This window comes from Rhinoraja longicauda, chromosome 40 (genome assembly GCF_053455715.1).
Source record: "Rhinoraja longicauda isolate Sanriku21f chromosome 40, sRhiLon1.1, whole genome shotgun sequence".
In the NCBI taxonomy this organism is placed as follows: domain Eukaryota; kingdom Metazoa; phylum Chordata; class Chondrichthyes; order Rajiformes; family Arhynchobatidae; genus Rhinoraja; species Rhinoraja longicauda.
This window is the reverse complement of record NC_135992.1, coordinates 6,161,345-6,175,215: the sequence shown is the minus strand read 5'-3', so window position 1 is coordinate 6,175,215 and position 13,871 is coordinate 6,161,345. Positions and strand designations below refer to the sequence as shown.

At 53.2% G+C, this 13,871-nt stretch overlaps 1 protein-coding gene across 1 annotated transcript in view; it reads right to left on the bottom strand.

Annotated features, from left to right (window-relative positions):
• Positions 1-5,229: 5,229 nt before the first annotated feature.
• LOC144611374 (GRB2-related adapter protein 2-like) overlaps positions 5,230-13,871 on the bottom strand; it is a 53,580-nt gene continuing 44,938 nt past the window's right edge. The window contains exons 4-6 of the mRNA XM_078430446.1: positions 12,258-12,426; positions 7,386-7,904; positions 5,230-5,464 (exon numbers count right to left, since the gene is read on the bottom strand). Of these exons, the coding sequence (XP_078286572.1) occupies positions 5,285-5,464; positions 7,386-7,904; positions 12,258-12,426 (868 nt within the window). The 3' untranslated portion in view covers positions 5,230-5,284. The remainder of the gene's footprint in view (positions 5,465-7,385; positions 7,905-12,257; positions 12,427-13,871) is intronic.

The window sequence follows — 13,871 nt, the reverse complement described above, 5'->3', positions numbered from 1 at the left end:
GGGAGAGGAGGGAGGGAGGGAGGGAGGGAGGGAGGGGAGGGAGGGAGGGAGGGAGGGATGGAGTGGGGGGAGGGGAGGGGGAGAGGAGTGGGGAGGGAGGGAGGGAGGGAGGGAGGGAGGGAGGGAGGGAGGGAGGGAGGGAGGGAGGGAGGGAGGGAGGGAGGGAGGGAGGGAGGGAGGGAGGGGAGGGAGGGGAGGGAGGGAGGGGGAGGGAGGGAGGGAGGGAGGGAGGGAGGGAGGGAGGGAGGGAGGGAGGGAGGGAGGAGGGAGGGAGGAGGGAGGGAGGGAGGGAGGGAGGGAGGGAGGGAGGGAGGGAGGGAGGGAGGGAGGAGGGAGGGAGGGGAGGGGGGAGGGAGGGGGGAGGGGAGGGGGGAGGAGGGAGGGAGGGAGGGAGGGAGGGAGGGAGGGAGGGAGGGAGGGAGGGAGGGAGGGAGGGAGGGAGGAGGGAGGAGGGAGGGGAGGGAGGAGGGAGGGGAGGGGAGGGGAGGGGAGGGGAGGGGAGGAGGGGGGGAGGGAGGGAGGGAGGGAGGAGGAGGGAGGGGAGGGAGGGAGGGAGGGGAGAGGGGGGAGGGTGAGGGAGGGAGGGGGAGAGAGGGGGAGGAGGGGGGGTAAGGGGGGTTGAGGGGGATGGAGTGGGGGAGAGGAAGGGGGGAGAGGGAGGGGTGAGGGAGGGAGGGTGAGGGAGGGAGGGTGAGGGAGGGAGGGGTGAGGGAGGGAGGGGTGAGGGAGGGAGGGGTGAGGGAGGGAGGGGGAGGAGGGAAGATAAGGGGGGTTGAGGAGGATGGAGTGGGGGGACGGGAAGGGGGATGAGGAGGGGGATGGGGTAGGAGGGGGGTAAGGGGGGGGTTGAGGAGGATGGAGTGGGGTGAGGGTGGAGGGGATGGGGAGAGAGGAGGAGAGGGTGCTGTAACAATGCAGGAGAGGTTTGGGTCCCACTTGGTCTAGTATAGAAACATAGGAAATAGGTGCAGGAGTAGGCCATTCGGCCCTTCGAGCCTGTACGCACCGCCATTCAATATGATCATGGCTGATCATCCAGTATTATTTTAATATTTGAATAAATATTTTTGATTTAAAAAAAAGGAATAAAGTCCCAGCCTGCACCACCTCCCCCGACAGCTCAGGCCCTCGGGTCCTGGCAATATCTTTGTAAAATCTTCTCTGCACCTTTTCCAGCTTGACGACATCTTCGCTATAACACGGTGACCAGAACAAATGGTAAACAAATAACAAGTGTTGGGATTATTCAGCAGGTCAGGCAGCAAGAGGGAGTGAAAGGTTGTTGCCTGAACATTACATCTGTTTCTTGCTTTGCGGATCCTGCCCGACCGGCTCAGCTTTTGCCATTTTGTTTAACCAAATCTTTTATAGTTCGGTATAAACCTCCCCCCCGGGGTTAAACAAGTCTTAACAAACTACTAATATTTTGCTTCTGAGTCAGGCCAAACACACCGCCCTTTTTGTTTATTTGCATGTAGCAATGGAGTTAATTCACCCACTTAGTCGGCTGACTAATTATTTGATTAACTTAACAATTGCCATCAATTTTAAAATTTGACCAGGAAATTCCTGGTGACATTTACCAGGTCTGGTATCGTCACTTCACAAAAGCGAACTCGTCTCGTATGTTGAAAGTAGGATCGAAAGGCACAGCACAGACACAGGCCCTTCGGCCCACCGAGTCCATGCCGACCAGCGATCTCCCAGGTCTACATTTTCCCACTTTCCCATCCACTCCCTGCACACTAGCGGCCAATTTACAGAGGGCCAATTAACCTACAAGTCCCGCACGCCTGTGGGATACGGGAGGAAACCGGAGCACCCGGATTAAACCCGCGCGGTCACGGGGAGAACGTGCAAACTACCCAGAGACAGCACCCGAGGTCAGGTTCGAACCTGGGTCTCCGGCGCTGTGAGCAGCGGCTCTACCAGCTGTGCAACTCTGCCGCCATTTGTGTGAGTGTGTGTGTGCGTGCGCAGATACTTTAAAAATAGTTTTATTACGGTCTTAAATATGTTGCGATCAACTTCCTCTCCTCAACCTCAGAAAGTCACCGGTCAAAATTATTCAAATGCGTGTTATTATACGTAGAAGCAAGGAACTGCAGATGCCGCTTTACAAAAAAGAACACAGAGTGCTGGAGTAACTCAGGGAGTCATCGGTCTGAAGGAGGGTCTCGACCCGAAATGTCAGTCCTTCTCTCCCGAGATGCTGCCTGACCCGCTGAGTTACACCTGCATTTTGTGTCCAGCATCAGCATCCCTGGAAACATGGATTGGTGACGTTTTGTGTCGGGGCCCTTCTTCGGACATATTGGGATGTGAGAGGAAACCGGAGCACCCGGAGGTAAACCCACGCGGTCACAAGGTGAACGTGCAAACTCCACACAGACAGCACACGAGGTATTATTGTTAATGACTTCTTACTAGCTAGAGTCAGATGTGGGTCAGTGAGAAGGATGTGGGAAAGTGGGCTTGGTTTCTCCATCAAAGAGCTAAAGGCCTTCCATAATGGTGCAAATGTCTCTCTGTTCAAGCAAGGGTCCCATTGTACCTGGACCTTGACGTACTTGCAAACATGACAATAAACTCGACTTGACTTGGCTCGACTTGACTTCTCCAGAAGTTTATTGTGGATAGACCATTGAGGGACAATCTTAGTTTAGTTTAGCGATTCAGTGTGGAAACGGGCCCTTCGGCCGACCGTGTCCGCGCCGCCCAGCGATCCCCGCACACTAACACTATCCTACAGAGTGTGTGTGTGTGTGTGTGTGTGTGTGTGTGCGTGTGTGCGTGCGTGCGTGCGTGTGTGCGTGTGTGTGTGTGTGTGGTTTTTTTCTCTGTTTTTTTTTTGCAGGTTCCCAACTGAGATACAATCAACCGAGCCCACCAGAGGTCAACCTCGATGGGTAGAACATTCTCAAAAGGGATCTGATATTGAGAGAAGATTGAGCAGTACAGCACTGGAACAGGCTTTGAGGCCTTCATTATCTGTTCCGAACACAATGCCAAGATAAGCTAATCTCCTTAGCCTGCACATGATCGGTATTCCTCCATTCCCTGCATATCCATGTACCAATCCAAAAGACTCTTAAACGCCTAGCTTATCTCCCTCCACCACCACCCCCAAAGTTCTAGGCACCCGCCCCTCTCTGTGTGAAAAAATCTTGCCTCCCACGTCTCCATTAAACTCTGCCCCTTTCATCTTAAAGCTTTAGGGTGCCCTCTCACCTTTGACATTGGCGGCAGAGTGGGGCAGCGGTTGTTGCCTTTGCAGTGCAGGAGACCCAGGTTCGATCCTGACCACGGGTGCTGTCCGTGCGGAGTTTGCGCGTTCTCCCCTGCGTGACCTGCGTGGGTTTTCTCCGGGAGCTCCGGTTTCCTCCAACATCCCAAAGACGTTTGCAGGTTTGTAAGTTAATTGTTCCTATGTAAATTGTCCCCAGTGTGTCGGTGGCGTCAGGCCAGTGTTCGGGGGTGATCGCTGGCTGACACGGACTTGCTGGGCCGAAGGACCTGTTTCCACTCTGCATCTCCCAATTGAACTAAATTAAACTATTTCCACCCTGGAGGACCGATCTATAACTCTTATAATTTTACATACTTCTCTCAGGTCTCTCAACCCTCAACCTCCGATGCTCCAGGGAAAGCAATCTAAGTTTGCCCAACATCTCCTTATTACTAATACCCCCTAAAACAGGCATTCCTTTTAGAGTACCCTTAAATATCAGGCTATATCTGCCACAATTTTATTCTTGATCCAATCTTGTGGAATTTATTGCTATGGAGGCCAAGTCATTGGGTAATTTTAAGGTAGAGAATGACAGATACTTGATTAGTCAGGGTGTCAAGGGTTATGGGGGGCAAATTAATGAATGAATGAATTAATGAATAAGTTTATCGGCCAAGTATGTGCGTATACAAGGAGTGTGCCTTGGTTCTCCGCTCACAAATGATAACACAAACATACAGTTAACAATTAAGAATAAAGCATAAACACGTCAAAACAATAAGGATACGACATTACGGTCTAAACATGTGGGTGAAAATAAACCAGAGCAAAAAAGAGACTTTGGTTATTGAGTAGAACTATTACTCATGGAACAAAGCTGTTTTTTATGTCTGGCTGTGGCTGCTTTGACAGTCCGGAGTCGCCTTCCAGAGGGAAGTGCTTCAAAGAGGGAAGGCAGGAGAATGGTCGGGAGAGATAGATCAGCCATGATTGAGTGACGGAGTAGGCTCGGTCGGTCGGTCGAATGGCCTCCTCCTGCGCCTATGTTTTATGAGCTTATGAACTTACAAGCTTGGTGGGACCGAGCAACTCTACCTCAGGATGCCCAGGTTCAAAAAAAGATCATTTAAGTAAGGAAATTCTCAATGGGAACTGGTTCTGTCTATTCTTCCGGACCATGCTTGATCGGACTTTGCTGGCTTTACCTTGCGATTAAACGCTATTCCCTTATCATGTGTCGAAACACTGTAAATGGCCCGATTGGAATCGAAATCGTCTTTTCGCTGCCAGGATACCACGCAACAAAAGTCAGAGGGTGGTGAATCTGTGGAATTCTTTGCCACCGAAGGCTGTGGAGGCCAAGTCAGTGGATATATTTAGATTTTTTTTTAGATTTAGAGATACAGCGCAGAAACAGGCCCTTCGGCCCACCGGGTCCGTGCCGCCCAGCGATCCCCGCACACTAACACTATCCTACACCCACTAGGGACAATTTTTACATTTTACCCAGCCAATTAACCTACAAACCTGTACGTCTTTGGAGAGTGGGAGGAAACCGAAGATCTCGGAGAAAACCCACGCAGGTCACGGGGAGAACGTACAAACTCCGTACAGACGGCGCCCGTAGTCAGGATCGAACCTGAGTCTCCGGCGCTGCATTCGCTGTAAGGCGGCAACTCTACCGCTGCGCCACCGTGCCGCCCTAAGGCAGAGATAGATGGATTCTTGATTCGTACGGGTGTCAGAGGTTATGGGGAGAAGGCAGGAGAATGGGGTTAGGAGGGAGAGATCGATCAGCCGCGATTGAATGGCGGAGTGGACTTGATGGGCTGAATGGCCTAATTCTACTCCTGTTCCTTGGGACCTTACGATGAAAAGCTTTTCCCTGTACCTCAGTACACGTGACAATAAACTAACGTTGTCCTATGATTCAGAGACATCACACACCACAACCATTTCGAGAGTTCTTTAAAAGGCAAATAGTTTATTGACCGCTGTTTTGAGGGAGGGGAGGGGAGAGGAAAGGCCAGCACTCCAGAGGCAGGTGGGGTGTCACCGGTTGATGGACGCCACGTAGTTGCTGGGGAAGAGTCCGACCCGCCCCCACAGGCTGCCCTTCCACCACGAGTGGTCCGTGGTGTCCAGGACCTCGATGATGTCGCCGCACTTGAACTCCAGCTCGTCGTCAGCCTCGGCTGCGAAATCGAACATGGCGCGGACGCGCCGGGCCCTCTGCGGGGAGGAGACGGCGGTGAGACGGCGGCGATGACGTCGCGGGGCCAGCGAACGCTCTCGGTCTCCGGCACCACCCACCCCACCCCCACACTCCCTCACTGTGCTGGTGGTGACTGGGCCCACCGCCACACCCCACCCCCCCTCACTGTGTGCTGTTGACCGGACCCACCGCCACACCCCACTCACCAACGCCCCGACATTAAGATCCTCATGATCCCCTCCCATCCAGTCTGCTGAAGGAGGAGGCCGTTTGTCTCATCGTGCCCCGAATGGCTCTTTGAAAAAGTTCAATGATTGGTTCCCCCCACCCCCCACCCGCCTGTACCCCACTCTGCAGAGTCCTGTGCCCGCTGTTTCCCCACATCCCTGTGCCCTCTCTCCCCACATCCCTGTGCCCTCTCTTTCCCCACAGTCCTGTGCCCTCTGTTTCCCCACACCCGTGCCCTCTCTCCCCACATCCCTGTGCCCTCTGTTTCCCCACACCCGTGCCCTCCCTTTTCCCACACCCCTGTGCCCTCTCTTTCCCCACAGTCCTGTGCCCTCCCTTTTCCCATACCCCTGTGCCCTCTCTTTCCCCACAGTCCTGTGCCCCCTCTTTCCCCACAGTCGTGCCCTCTTTCCCCACACCCGTGCCCTCTCTGAGCCCACATCCCTGTGCCCTCTTTCCCCACAGTCCTGTGCCCTCTCTTTCCCCACAGTCCTGTGCCCTCTTTCCCCACAGTCCTGTGCCCTCTTTCCCCACAGTCCTGTGCCCTCTTTCCCCACAGTCCTGTGCCCTCTTTCCCATCAGTCCTGTGTCCTCTTTCCCCACAGTCCTGTGCCCTCTCTGAGCCCACAGTCCTGTGCCCTCTTTCCCCACTCCCCTGTGCCCTCTCTGAGCCCACAGTCCTGTGCCCTCTTTCCCCACAGTCCTCTGCCCTCCCTTTGCCCACTTTCCTTCATTTCCTTTTCCGACCCTTTTCAAACAGTGAGTTCCACACCATTACGGACCTCTGTGTCAGGAACTTTCCCCACATCATCAACGGTACTCCAGGCTTGTAAATGATGAGACAGAGACGTATTTATGATCAAGGACCAGGGCCCTTTGTAAATTGTCCCTCGTGTGCAGGGTATTGCTGGTGTACGGGATGATTGTTGGTCAGCACGGACTCGGTGGGCCGAAGGGCCTGTTTCCACGCCCTTATCTCAAAAACCAAAACTTAAAGTAAAACTAAAGAACCAGAGGGCATAGGCTTAAGGCGAGAGGGGAAAGATTAATAGCAACCTGAGGGACAGCTGTTTCCACACAGAGGGTGGAGGGTTTATGGAACAAGCTGAAGGAGAAGTATTTGAGGCAGTGTAAGAAAATAACTGCAGATGCTGGTACAAATCGAAGGTATATATTTCACAAAAAGCTGGAGTAACTCAGCGGGACAGGCAGCATCTCAGGAGAGAAGGAATGGGTGACGTTTCGGGTCGAGACCCTTCTTCAGACTGTAGAAGGGTCTCGACCAGAAACGTCACCCATTCCTTCTCTCCTGGGATGCTGCCTGACCCGCTGAGTTACTCCAGCATTTTGTGAAGTAATCGAGGCAGGTACCTATAACAACATTCAAGACATTTGGACAGGTACATGGACAGGAAAGGTTTTAGAGGGATGTGGGACTAGTGTAGCTGCAGAATGTTGGTTGGCGTGGGCAGGTTGGGCCGAAGGGCCTGTTTCCAAGCTGTGTGTGACTGTAAGATTGGATGACTCTAACATTTAAGGCATTTGGACAGGCAACATCGACAGGAAAGGTTTAGAGGTATATGGGCAGGTGGGACTGGTGCAGATGGGGCATGTTGGTCGGCGTGGGTGAGTTGGGCCGAAGGGTGTGTTCCCATGCGGTGTGACTCTAGTGGTGATTTGGCGGGCGGCCTACCTGCCGGCTGGACCTACCTGCATGGGTGGGCAGTCATTGACCTTCCTGGCCACGGGAGGACCCTCTTGGAAAGGCGGCTGTGGGCTGCAGGACTGCCGGAGCCGAGGCGGCCCATGACCGAAGGACGGCTGTGGGATGCCCCCTCTCCGGATGGAGGCCTCGCTGGGATGGCCGCCGTGGCCCGGCGAGGACGCCGTGCGGCATTCCGGAGCCCGGGGTTCCAGCATCCGAGGGATCGGCGTCCGGCAATCCGGCAGGCGAGGGTTCAGGGTCTGGGAATCCGACCGGGGATCCGGCAGCCTCGGAGATGGCATGCGGGAGTCCGGCATTCCCGAATCCACCATCCGGGGAACCAGCATTCGGGGTTCCGGCATTCTGGAATCCAGCTTTCGGGCATCGGGGGTTCCGGAAACCGTCATTCGGGGGGCTAACATTCGGGAGCCGGGCATGCGTGGATCTGGCGTCCGGGATTCCGGGATTCGGTTGTCTTGCGTCCGTGCGCCCGCCACCCGCGGCTCAAGAGGGATGTGGCCTCCCTGTGAAAGAAAGACGAGTTCATCAAACGCTTCGCTTTTTTACGCTTTACATGAGTTAAACGTAGCGTGGAAACAGTGAGGAACACAATGCGCAGTTGCAGGCACCCAGTGTGTCGGGGAGTGGGCAGGACAGAGGAGGCCCTGCCTAGGAAGGGACTGCACGGATGCTGGTTTACACTGAAGATAATAGACAATAGGTGCAGGAGGAGGCCATTCGGCCCTTCGAGCCAGCACCGCCATTCAATGTGATCATGGCTGATCATCCACAATCAGTACCCCGTTCCTGCCTTCTCCCCATACCCCCCTGACTCCGCTATCCTTAAGAGCTCCATCTAACTCTTTCTTGAAAGCATCCAGAGAATTGGCCTCTGAGGCAGAGAATTCCACAGATTCACAACTCTCTGACTGAAAAAGTTTTTCCTCATCTCCGTTCTAAATGGCCGACCCCCTTATTCTTAAACTGTGGCCCCTGGTTCTGGACTCCCCCAACATCGGGAACATGTTTCCTGCCTCTAGCGTGTCCAATCCCTTAAGAATCTTATATGTTTCGATAAGATCCCCTCTCATCCTTCTAAATTCCAGCGTATACAAGCCCAGTCGCTCCAGTCCTTCAACATACCACAGTACCGCCATTCCGTGAATTCAGTCACACCCTCAATAGCAAGAATGTCCTTCCTCAAATTTGTAGACCAAAACTGCACACAGTACTCCAGGTGCGGTCTCACTGGGGCCCTGTACAACTGCAGAAGGACCTCTTTGCTCCTATACTCAACTCCTCTTGTCATGAAGGCCAACATGCCATTAGCTTTCTTCACTGCCTGCTGTACCTGCATGCTCCCTTTCAGTGACTGATGAATGAAAGATGGACATACAAAATGCTGTTGTAACTCAGCGGGGCAGGCAGCATCTCTGGAGTGAAGGAATGGGCTGAGGGGAAGGTGACAACGAGGCATTTTGATTTCTGTAACTTCCAGTAACCCTTGCTTTTCCTCTCTCTCTCTGTCCCTCCCCCACCCTAGTTCTCCGACAGGTTTCACTGTCATATCATATCATATCATATCATATCATATATATACAGCCGGAAACAGGCCTTTTCGGCCCTCCAAGTCCGTGCCGCCCAGCGATCCCCGTACATTAACACCTACACCCACTAGGGACAATTTTTACATTTACCCAGCCAATTAACCTACATACCTGTACGTCTTTGGAGTGTGGGAGGAAACCGAAGATCTCGGAGAAAACCCACGCAGGTCACGGGGAGAACATACAAACTCCTTACAGTGCAGCACCCGTAGTCAGGATCGAACCTGAGTCTCCGGCGCTGCATTCGCTGTAAAGCAGCAACTCTACCGCTGCGCTACCGTGCCTCCGGATTAATTTTACTGTTTGAACGCCTCGGTGTCAACTTCCCTTAGCCAACTATGAACCGTTCTAACTATGTCCTCGCCCATTGTCTGCTTTGATCTGTCCTTTTCACACCTCACATGCTCTTTGCACCCTTCCATATCTCTAGTTTCCTTCTCCCCTGACCCATCGCCCATTCCTTCCCTCCAAAGATGTTTCCTAGTCCTACTGAGTTACTCCAGCATTTTGTGTCTACCTTCACACTACACTAAATGAAGCCGCCTGACTCCAGCACGACGTGTCTTTTTCTATAGGGTTGGTGTTCCGAGGGTCAGTGTGGACTCCGTGGGTCAAAGTGCCTGTGTTATGTCTCTCTATGACTCTAATGTGCTTCTCGTCTCTATCCTTCCCGCTCTCTCACATCCCACAACCTGCACCCAAGACCACATGTTGGGCATTCAGTTTTCCGAGAAACAGCGTGGAAACAGGCCCTTCGGCCCACCGAATCCACGCCGACCAGCGACCCCCGCACTCCGACACTATCTGCACGCACTAGGGACAATTTTCACTTACACCAAGTAGCCAATAAACCTAAAACTTAAGATCTCAGAGGAAATCCACGCAGGTCACGGGGAGAACGTACAAACTCCGTACAGACAGCACCCGTAGTCGGGATCGAACCCGGGTCTCTGGCGCTGCAGGTGCTGTAAGGCGGCAACTCTACCGCTGCGCCACCGGGCAGCCTTACCGAACGCCAAAGGCTCTGACGCAGCCCAGGTGAATGGCGAACACAACCATGTTTAAAGACAATATTTGCTTGGAACTAATTTGAATATAACAGAGCAGGTTTCACGGGTTCGGCAGCTTCACAATCTGTTGTACAATCTGCACCTGTCTTAACAACAAGCCTGATTTCCTCCTTCAATTCAAACTGTAGATTCCTCAACTTCCGTGGTTCACTGATGCTCGATTTGTCACATTTGCAACGTCACAGTGAAATTCTTCTTGAGAATATATTTACACGTGCGGGCGCTGCCATATTTTGCCGCCATGTTTTGCCGCCATTGTTCAGAGTCCAAAGTCCGGTAAGCCCGCATGCTTGATGTGCAGGAAAAGCTCCCGCGAACTGACGCCCCTCTCCTCCCCTCGCCCGGCCATCTTTGTGTCCCAGGTGCGCCTCTTGCAGCCGACCTTGAAGGCTCTGGAAGCATTACCCCGGTCCACCCTCCTACCGGCCCTTGTCCCTCACGTCCCACGTCTCCAACTTTCTCCCTCCCGGTTTAGAGATACAGCGCGGGAACAGGCCCATTCGGCCCACCGGGTCCGCGCCGACCTGCGATCCCCGCACATTAGCACTATCCTACACCCACTAGGGACAATTTTCACATTTACCAAGCCAATTAACCTACAAACTTGTACGTCTGTGGGAGGAAATCTCGGAGAAAACCCACGCAGGTCACGGGGAGAACGTACAGACTCCGTAGACAGCGCCCGTAGTCGGGATCGAACCCAGGTCTCCGGCGCTGCATTCGCTGTAAGGCAGCAACTCTACCGCTGCGCCACAGTGCCGCCCGATGAGCCTTGGAGTAGGTCCAAGGCAAAGATACTAGAGGAGCAAGATGAACCACTCCGTCGAAATCTCCTACACTGAAGTGTAGTAGGCAAAGGAGTATAACGTCTGCCATTTTAGTAAGCAAAACCCGCCGTTCGTTATGCCTCCCGCCGTGTAATCAGTGTGTTGGGGGAACAGTATGTGTGATGACACCATTAAAATGCAGAATATATCTCATCTATCAATTCACAGATTTTTGTTATTTTTCTTTAAAAAAGTTTCCGCAAGTTTCGGCCTACTAAAATGGCGCCGTGACGTACTACGGTTTTTAGGGTCGAGTGGCCTATCTTGCTCTGCTCTATTATCTCTGGTCCGCGGTCCGACGAGCCTTCGGGTTTTCCGGGTTTTCTGGGTTTTCAGGAGACCTCTCGAATCCCGACGATCGAGAATCTCTGTTGGGTACCTCCCGGCTGGTCGGGAAACATCATCGAGCGATCACCTTCCGCACGGGGCCCGGCAGAGATGGAGACCAGCTCCTCCATTGACAAGTGTTGGGGCAACTCAGCGGGTCAGGCAGCATCTTTTAGCTTTTCGTTTGGAGATGCGGCGCGGAAACAGGCCCTTCGGCCCACCGAGTCCGCGCCGACCGGGGATCACCACGTGCACTCATACTATCCCTTAGTTCTGCCTCTCCTGTAGTGCAGCGCTCCTCAGTTTCGCCCCAGCAACAGTGCACTACTCCTACAAACAGCGCCCACTGAGGTGTACCACTCCCTCCGCACGGTACAGCCATCATCCACCCAAGTCTGTAGAGTAGGGTTGCCAACTGTCCCGTATTAGCCGGGACATCCCGTATTTTGGGCTAAATTAGTTTGTCCCGTACGGGACCGCCCTTGTCCCGTATTAGTAGGGTTGCCAACTTCCTCGCTCCCAGATAAGGGGCAAAGGGTGATGTCACCGCCACGCTCCCCACGTGACCTCGCCCAGCCAGCGGCCACGTGCTCCCGCTCCACCAATGGCGGCCGCGAGGAAGCGAGGAAGTTGGCAACTCTACTGTCGAGCGATACTTAAACCCGCCACCCACAAAGGCCTGGATCGAGTGGATGTGGAGAGGAAGTTTCCACTAGTGGGAGAGTCTAGGACCGGATGGCACAGCCTTGGAATAAAAGGACGTACCTTTAGACAGGAGACGAGGAGGAATTTCTGTAGTCAGAGGGTGGTAAATCTGTGGGATTCTTGCCACAGAAGGCTGTGGAGGCCAAGTCATTGGATATTTTTAAGGTGGAGATAGATAAATTCTTGATTAGTACGGGTGTCAAGGGTTACGAGGAGAAGGCAGGAGAAAGGGGTTGAGAGGGAGAGATGGATCAGGCATGATTGAATGGCGGAGTAGACTCGATGGGCCGAATGGTCCAATTCCACTCCGAATGAACGTGAACTTCGACTCCTTTATTCACCTTTGCCTCCTTCTTCCCATCCCTCAGGTAGATCTGCGTGGTTTTGGAGATTGAGCTGATTTTGTAATACTCCACCAGGTTATTCAGGGACTCAAACTTCTCCGACCACAGGAAGTAGTGACCTTTACCATCTCGCAGGACCTTAAAGTGTTGGACGTCTTCCTGGTGCCTGTAAAAAAAAGAGACACGGATAGGACGGGTTTGGAGGGACATGGGCCAAACGCAGGCAAGTGGGACCAGTATAGATGGGACATGTTGGCCGGCGTGGGCAAGTTGGGCCGAAGGGCCTGTTTCCACGTTGTATGACTCTATCCACTAGACAATGATGTGTGTTCAGAATTTCAGAACTTTAGTTCAGTTTTGTTTAGGTTAGAGATACAGCGCGGAAACAGGCCCTTCGGCCCACTGAGTCCTCGCCGACCAGCGATCCCCGCACCTTAACACTATCCTACGCATACCAAGGACAATTTACAATTATACCCAGCCTGTGTGGGAAACTTACAAACCTGTGTGGGAAAGAACTGCGGATGCCGGTTTAAATCGAAGGTACACACAAAATGCTGGCATAACTCAGTGGGACAGGCAGCATCACTGGCGAGAAGGAATGGGTGACGTTTCGGGTCGAGACCCTTCTTCAGACTGAGATTCAGGGGAGATGGTCGTGGCTCAACCCTAGGGCAAGTGCACGCACCACAGGACCAGTGGCTTCCTACTGTGAGGGCTGGCATCTGCAGCTCTTTCCTAAACTTACAAACCTGTACGTCTTTGGAGTGTGGGAGGAAACCGGAGATCCCAGAGAAAACTCACGCAGGTCACGGGGAGAACGTACAAACTCCGCGCAGACAAGGGCCCTGTAGTAAAAAAACTCTGGGGGCTGTAAGGCGGCAACTCTACCGCTGCGCCACAGAGCCGCCCGGAACTCTGGAGCCGCTTGAAGATTGAGAACCTTTCCTGAGTCTGGGAAAAGCACGGGACAAGTGAGGGAACACAGGTTGGAATCTCTCTTGAGTACAACACTCGATGGCACAAACTTTCACGATGCTGCAACCACGCTCTCCCTCTGCCTCTTGCCATTGAGGTTGGTTCCATGAAAGCACGGCTGAGTAAGCCAAGCCAAGCACACTCTAAGACACACGTGTCAAGGCCATCCGCAGTGGCAAGGGTAGATGTCAAGATTTCAAGATCGAGATCAATTTTATTGTCACGTGTACCAGTTAAGGTGCAGTGAAATTTGACTAACCATACAGCCAATACTAAGTGAAAAGCAACGAGACACACAGCCACATAAAATAATATTTAACATGAACATCCACCACAGTGGATTTCACATTCAATACACAATAGGTGCAGGAGGAGGCCATTCGGCCCTTCGAGCCAGCACCACCATTCAATGTGATCATGGCTGATCATTCTCAATCAGTACCCCGTTCCTGCCTTCTCCCCATAACCCCTGACTCCGCTATCCTTAAGAGCTCTATCTAGCTCTCCCTTGAATGCATTCAGAGAATTGGCCTCCACTGCCTTTTGAGGCAGAGAATTCCACAGATTCACAACTCTCTGACTGAAAAAGTATTTCCTCATCTCAGTTCTAAATGGCCTACCCCCCTTATTCTT